At 49.8% G+C, this 7,795-nt stretch overlaps 2 protein-coding genes across 3 annotated transcripts in view; one reads left to right on the top strand and one right to left on the bottom strand.

The window, feature by feature from the left end:
• The window catches only part of zgc:77880 (zf-DHHC domain-containing protein), a 13,404-nt gene extending 5,906 nt beyond the window's left edge, over positions 1-7,498 (top strand). For both annotated transcript variants that reach the window (XM_046300422.1, XM_046300414.1), the window contains 6 exons: positions 1,242-1,354; positions 5,495-5,556; positions 6,213-6,333; positions 6,559-6,631; positions 6,950-7,109; positions 7,230-7,498. In XM_046300422.1, the coding sequence (XP_046156378.1) occupies positions 1,242-1,354; positions 5,495-5,556; positions 6,213-6,333; positions 6,559-6,631; positions 6,950-7,109; positions 7,230-7,321 (621 nt within the window). In that variant the 3' untranslated portion in view covers positions 7,322-7,498. The remainder of the gene's footprint in view (positions 1-1,241; positions 1,355-5,494; positions 5,557-6,212; positions 6,334-6,558; positions 6,632-6,949; positions 7,110-7,229) is intronic.
• LOC123996747 (neuromedin-U receptor 1-like) overlaps positions 1-7,795 on the bottom strand; it is a 708,675-nt gene that overhangs the window by 482,615 nt on the left and 218,265 nt on the right. The window lies entirely within an intron of this gene.

Here is a 7,795-nt window from a genome sequence, read left to right as displayed (position 1 = left end):
CGTCCTTAGAAAGGCCTGATCTAGAGACCCTCTGCTTCCTTCTGGGAACACCGTCCTTACAAAGGCCTGATCTAGAGACCCTCTGCTTCCTTCTGGGAACACCGTCCTTACAAAGGCCTGATCTAGAGACCCTCTGCTTCCTTCTGGGAACACCGTCCTTACAAAGGCCTGATCTAGAGACCCTCTGCTTCCTTCTGGGAACACCGTCCTTACAAAGGCCTGATCTAGAGACGAGACCCTCTGCTTCCTTCTGGGAACACCGTCCTTAGAAAGGCCTGATCTAGAGACCCTCTGCTTCCTTCTGGGAACACCGTCCTTACAAAGGCCTGATCTAGAGACGAGACCCTCTGCTTCCTTCTGGGAACACCGTCCTTAGAAAGGCCTGATCTAGAGACGAGACCCTCTGCTTCCTTCTGGGAACACCGTCCTTAGAAAGGCCTGATCTAGAGACCCTCTGCTTCCTTCTGGGAACACCGTCCTTACAAAGGCCTGATCTAGAGACCCTCTGCTTCCTTCTGGGAACACCGTCCTTACAAAGGCCTGATCTAGAGACGAGACCCTCTGCTTCCTTCTGGGAACACCGTCCTTAGAAAGGCCTGATCTAGAGACCCTCTGCTTCCTTCTGGGAACACCGTCCTTAGAAAGGCCTGATCTAGAGACGAGACCCTCTGCTTCCTTCTGGGAACACCGTCCTTAGAAAGGCCTGATCTAGAGACGAGACCCTCTGCTTCCTTCTGGGAACACCGTCCTTAGAAAGGCCTGATCTAGAGACCCTCTGCTTCCTTCTGGGAACACCGTCCTTAGAAAGGCCTGATCTAGAGACCCTCTGCTTCCTTCTGGGAACACCGTCCTTAGAAAGGCCTGATCTAGAGACCCTCTGCTTCCTTCTGGGAACACCGTCCTTACAAAGGCCTGATCTAGAGACGAGACCCTCTGCTTCCTTCTGGGAACACCGTCCTTACAAAGGCCTGATCTAGAGACCCTCTGCTTCACAAACACACGTGACAACAGTCTTTTAGCCAGGTGACACGAGGGGAGCGATTTCAAGCTGTGGATTGAGTTTACGGTTTAGTCTATTCCACTATGATGTGTGGGGGTGTAGTATGACATGATGTGTCCCTACAGGGTTGTGGGGGCTGAACTGTGGAGTTTGAAACGTTTAGTTGCTGTGCAGAGTCTGAAATAGACACACACACACACAGTAGTGTAATATATTGTTGCTGTGATATTGTGTGTTACAGGGCTGTGAGGGCTGGACTGTTTGTAGTCGTTGTGAGACCTACCGCCCCCCCAGAGCTCACCACTGTAGAGTATGTCAGAGATGCATCCGACGCATGGACCACCACTGTCCCTGGTTAGTAACTCTACAGCTCCTCAACCTCTCTCTGTCCCTGGTTAGTCACTCTACAGCTCCTCCTCAACCTCTCTCTGTCCCTGGTTAGTAACTCTACAGCTCCTCAACCTCTCTCTGTCCCTGGTTACTAACTCTACAGCTCCTCCTACAACCTCTCTCTGTCCCTGGTTAGTAACTCTACAGCTCCTCCTCAACCTCTCTCTGTCCCTGGTTACTAACTCTACAGCTCCTCAACCTCTCTCTGTCCCTGGTTACTAACTCTACAGCTCCTCATCCTCTCTCTGTCCCTGGTTACTAACTCTACAGCTCCTCAACCTCTCTCTGTCCCTGGTTAGTAACTCTACAGCTCCTCCTCAACCTCTCTCTGTCCCTGGTTAGTAACTCTACAGCTCCTCCTCAACCTCTCTCTGTCCCTGGTTAGTAACTCTACAGCTCCTCAACCTCTCTCTGTCCCTGGTTAGTAACTCTACAGCTCCTCAACCTCTCTCTGTCCCTGGTTAGTCACTCTACAGCTCCTCCTCAACCTCTCTCTGTCCCTGGTTAGTCACTCTACAGCTCCTCCTCAACCTCTCTCTGTCCCTGGTTAGTAACTCTACAGCTCCTCCTCAACCTCTCTCTGTCCCTGGTTAGTAACTCTACAGCTCCTCAACCTCTCTCTGTCCCTGGTTAGTAACTCTACAGCTCCTCAACCTCTCTCTGTCCCTGGTTAGTCACTCTACACCTCCTCAACCTCTCTCTGTCCCTGGTTAGTCACTCTACAGCTCCTCCTACAACCTCTCTCTGTCCCTGGTTAGTCACTCTACAGCTCCTCCTACAACCTCTCTCTGTCCCTGGTTAGTCACTCTACAGCTCCTCCTACAACCTCTCTCTGTCCCTGGTTAGTAACTCTACAGCTCCTCCTCAACCTCTCTCTGTCCCTGGTTAGTCACTCTACAGCTCCTCCTCAACCTCTCTCTGTCCCTGGTTAGTAACTCTACAGCTCCTCAACCACTCTCTGTCCCTGGTTAGTCACTCTACAGCTCCTCAACCTCTCTCTGTCCCTGGTTAGTCACTCTACAGCTCCTCCTACAACCTCTCTCTGTCCCTGGTTAGTCACTCTACAGCTCCTCCTACAACCTCTCTCTGTCCCTGGTTAGTCACTCTACAGCTCCTCAACCTCTCTCTGTCCCTGGTTAGTAACTCTACAGCTCCTCAACCTCTCTCTGTCCCTGGTTAGTCACTCTACAGCTCCTCAACCTCTCTCTGTCCCTGGTTAGTCACTCTACAGCTCCTCAACCTCTCTCTGTCCCTGGTTAGTAACTCTACAGCTCCTCAACCTCTCTCTGTCCCTGGTTAGTCACTCTACAGCTCCTCCTACAACCTCTCTCTGTCCCTGGTTAGTAACTCTACAGCTCCTCAACCTCTCTCTGTCCCTGGTTAGTCACTCTACAGCTCCTCAACCTCTCTCTGTCCCTGGTTAGTCACTCTACAGCTCCTCCTACAACCTCTCTCTGTCCCTGGTTAGTCACTCTACAGCTCCTCAACCTCTCTCTGTCCCTGGTTAGTCACTCTACAGCTCCTCAACCTCTCTCTGTCCCTGGTTAGTCACTCTACAGCTCCTCAACCTCTCTCTGTCCCTGGTTAGTCACTCTACAGCTCCTCAACCTCTCTCTGTCCCTGGTTAGTCACTCTACAGCTCCTCAACCTCTCTCTGTCCCTGGTTAGTCACTCTACAGCTCCTCAACCTCTCTCTGTCCCTGGTTAGTCACTCTACAGCTCCTCCTACAACCTCTCTCTGTCCCTGGTTAGTCACTCTACAGCTCCTCCTACAACCTCTCTCTGTCCCTGGTTAGTAACTCTACAGCTCCTCCTCAACCTCTCTCTGTCCCTGGTTAGTCACTCTACAGCTCCTCCTCAACCTCTCTCTGTCCCTGGTTAGTCACTCTACAGCTCCTCCTACAACCTCTCTCTGTCCCTGGTTAGTAACTCTACAGCTCCTCCTCAACCTCTCTCTGTCCCTGGTTAGTAACTCTACAGCTCCTCCTCAACCTCTCTCTGTCCCTGGTTAGTAACTCTACAGCTCCTCCTCAACCTCTCTCTGTCCCTGGTTAGTAACTCTACAGCTCCTCAACCTCTCTCTGTCCCTGGTTAGTAACTCTACAGCTCCTCCTCAACCTCTCTCTGTCCCTGGTTAGTCACTCTACAGCTCCTCCTCAACCTCTCTCTGTCCCTGGTTAGTCACTCTACAGCTCCTCCTCAACCTCTCTCTGTCCCTGGTTAGTCACTCTACACCTCCTCAACCTCTCTCTGTCCCTGGTTAGTCACTCTACAGCTCCTCAACCTCTCTCTGTCCCTGGTTAGTCACTCTACACCTCCTCAACCTCTCTCTGTCCCTGGTTAGTCACTCTACAGCTCCTCCTACAACCTCTCTCTGTCCCTGGTTAGTCACTCTACAGCTCCTCCTACAACCCTCTCTGTCCCTGGTTAGTCACTCCAGCTCCTCCTACAACCTCTCTCTGTCCCTGGTTAGTAAACAGCTCCTCCTCAACCTCTCTCTGTCCCTGGTTAGTCACTCTACAGCTCCTCCTCAACCTCTCTCTGTCCCTGGTTAGTAACTCTACAGCTCCTCCTCAACCTCTCTCTGTCCCTGGTTAGTCACTCTACAGCTCCTCAACCTCTCTCTGTCCCTGGTTAGTCACTCTACAGCTCCTCCTCAACCTCTCTCTGTCCCTGGTTAGTCACTCTACAGCTCCTCAACCTCTCTCTGTCCCTGGTTAGTCACTCTACAGCTCCTCAACCTCTCTCTGTCCCTGGTTAGTCACTCTACAGCTCCTCAACCTCTCTCTGTCCCTCACTCTACAGCTCCTCAACCTCTCTCTGTCCCTGGTTAGTCACTCTACAGCTCCTCAACCTCTCTCTGTCCCTGGTTAGTCACTCTACAGCTCCTCAACCTCTCTCTGTCCCTGGTTAGTAACTCTACAGCTCCTCAACCTCTCTCTGTCCCTGGTTAGTCACTCTACAGCTCCTCCTCAACCTCTCTCTGTCCCTGGTTAGTAACTCTACAGCTCCTCAACCCTCTCTCTGTCCCTGGTTAGTCACTCTACAGCTCCTCAACCTCTCTCTGTCCCTGGTTAGTCACTCTACAGCTCCTCCTCAACCTCTCTCTGTCCCTGGTTAGTCACTCTACAGCTCCTCAACCTCTCTCTGTCCCTGGTTAGTCACTCTACAGCTCCTCAACCTCTCTCTGTCCCTGGTTAGTCACTCTACAGCTCCTCAACCTCTCTCTGTCCCAAGTCCTACAGCTCCTCAACCTCTCTCTGTCCCTGGTTAGTCACTCTACAGCTCCTCAACCTCTCTCTGTCCCTGGTTAGTCACTCTACAGCTCCTCCTACAACCTCTCTCTGTCCCTGGTTAGTCACTCTACAGCTCCTCCTACAACCTCTCTCTGTCCCTGGTTAGTCACTCTACAGCTCCTCAACCTCTCTCTGTCCCTGGTTAGTCACTCTACAGCTCCTCAACCTCTCTCTGTCCCTGGTTAGTCACTCTACAGCTCCTCCTACAACCTCTCTCTGTCCCTGGTTAGTAACTCTACAGCTCCTCCTCAACCTCTCTCTGTCCCTGGTTAGTAACTCTACAGCTCCTCCTCAACCTCTCTCTGTCCCTGGTTAGTAACTCTACAGCTCCTCCTCAACCTCTCTCTGTCCCTGGTTAGTAACTCTACAGCTCCTCAACCTCTCTCTATCCCTGGTTAGTAACTCTACAGCTCCTCCTCAACCTCTCTCTGTCCCTGGTTAGTCACTCTACAGCTCCTCCTCAACCTCTCTCTGTCCCTGGTTAGTCACTCTACAGCTCCTCCTCAACCTCTCTCTGTCCCTGGTTAGTCACTCTACAGCTCCTCCTCAACCTCTCTCTGTCCCTGGTTAGTCACTCTACAGCTCCTCCTCAACCTCTCTCTGTCCCTGGTTAGTAACTCTACAGCTCCTCCTCAACCTCTCTCTGTCCCTGGTTAGTCACTCTACAGCTCCTCCTCAACCTCTCACCATCACTGGTAAACTTCCTCCTCCTCACCCCTCCTAAACTTCTATCTGTCTCTCTCTCTCTCTCTGTCTCTCTCTCTGTCTCTCCTCTATCGTTATAATATAGTGTGTGGTTGTGTTGTAGGATCAATAACTGTGTTGGAGAGTTGAACCAGAAGTACTTCATCCAGTTTCTCTTCTACACAGGTGAGTCCTTGATAGAGGAAAATATAGTTTAGATTATCAATTATGTATACATTAATGATTAGAACCATTTATGCTAATACTATTATGTTATGATTTGAAAAGTATGGGTTCTTAGTAAAACTGTTACTAAAAATGTAAGCAGAAATAAATTGTGTCTCCTGGGAAAGTTGAGGAAGGAGGGATAAGATAGTTTTTCAAACAGATAAGAATGTTTTGGTTGGATTCCATTAGTGGAGAGAAGTATATCCTTTAGGCAGGTTGGAATGTAGTTTATGAGGGGAGTGAAACTATCTTCAGGACCGAATACTACGCCATTGTAAGGCTGGGAGAGGGTGTGTAACTGATGACGTCATTTTATGTCCTCTTTAGATTTAAAATGTAATGTTCTTTGTATTTTGGGTCAGTAGTCATCAAGAATAAATGCTGAACTTGTTTTTAAGACTGGTCTCTTGCTAATTCATGCAAATGATAAACTTACAACTTATCATGAATTAGAAATGAGTGCGAATTGAATTGATTTTGGCAATAAAACATAAAGGGATTAAGAATTCCTCTATCAGTCCTCTACCCTCTCCTCTCTCTCTCCTCTCTCCTCTCCTCTCTCTCATCCCCCCCTCTCTCTCATCCCCCTCTCTCTCTCATCCCCCTCTCTCCAGGTATGGCCAGTCTCTACTCCATGGCTCTGGTGGTGTCAGCCTGGGTGTGGAGAATACGGAGCGAGAGAGACGGGGAAGGAGAGAAGGAAGGAGAGGAGTCTCCCAGCAAACACCTGATTGTGTGAGTGAAGGACGAGAGAGAGGATGGAGAGGATGGAGAGGATGGAGAGGATGGAGAGGATATGGAGAGAGGATATGGAGAGAGGATGGAGAGAGGATGGGGAGGAGAGAGATGTACAAGTATAATTTTTGTGATGTATATTCTGTCCATTGTTGCCCCTCAGAGCTCACTACATCATTCTCCTGGTTGTGATGTATATTCTGTCTGTTCATTGTTGCCCCTCAGAGCTCACTACATCATTCTCCTGGTTGAGTCGGTGTTGTTTGGAGTGTTCGTCGTGGTCATCTTCTACGACCAGGTATGGTCAAGTCTCGGTTAAATGTGTTGTTTGCATTCAGAAAAGACCTCAGAAAGACCTCTTATAACGACCTGAAACTGACCTCTTATAACGACCTGAAACTGACCTCTTTTAACGAGGCAGGCCTGAAACTTTTGTTTTAACCTGATCACTTAATTCTCTCCTCCTCTCTCTCTCTCTATCCCTCTCTCTCTCTCCATCCCCCCTCTCTCTCTCTCTCCATCCCCCTCTCTCTCTCTCCATCCCCCTCTCTCTCTCTCCATCCCCTCTCTCTCTCTCCATCCCCCCTCTCTCTCTCTCCATCCCCCTCTCTCTCAGTTGGTGTCCATTATAACAGATGAAACTCCTATAGAACATTTGAGGAACAGACTGATGAAAGACAGAACATCGATCACCAGCAGCACCTCTGAGCCACCGACACACATCCCACACACACGCAAGCCCAAACTAGCCCTGCTCAGAGAGGTCTTCGGGAGAGGTGTGTTGTTCAACTGTCTGTTCATGGGTTTTGCTCACAGTCTTAAAGACTATTTAACCATATAGTAACATATATCTAACAGTAGCGCTGTCTCTCCTCCTCCCCCCCCCCGTGTCTCAGGGTCGGTGTTCTGTTGGCTGTTCCCTCTACATTCCAGTCCCCCTACCGTCGGTGGAATCAGCTACTCGGCTGTTCCGGATTATGATGTGTAACGTTCCCGCAACCTTCAAACAACATTCTGTGACGACAGCGTTTTAACATTCCTTCAACGTTGTGGTTACGTTACGGTCATCATGTAATTAGGGCTGTCAAATGATTCATTGAATTCGTGGCGTTTGTTAATCGCAATTCGTCACAATGTTTGATACACACACACACTCACACACACATCCTCTCTCACACACACATCCTCTCTCTCACACACACATCCTCTCTCACACACACATCCTCTCTCACACACACACATCCTCTCTCACACACACACATCCTCTCTCACACACACACATCCTCTCTCACACACACACATCCTCTCTCACACACACACATCCTCTCTCACACACACACATCCTCTCTCACACACACACATCCTCTCTCACACACACACACATCCTCTCTCACACACACACACATCCTCTCTCACACACACACACATCCTCTCTCACACACACACACATCCTCTCTCACAC

This window comes from Oncorhynchus gorbuscha, linkage group LG02 (assembly GCF_021184085.1).
Source record: "Oncorhynchus gorbuscha isolate QuinsamMale2020 ecotype Even-year linkage group LG02, OgorEven_v1.0, whole genome shotgun sequence".
Classification (NCBI taxonomy): domain Eukaryota; kingdom Metazoa; phylum Chordata; class Actinopteri; order Salmoniformes; family Salmonidae; genus Oncorhynchus; species Oncorhynchus gorbuscha.
Note: the sequence above shows the minus strand (reverse complement) of the source record. Positions and strands in the feature narration are given on the sequence as shown.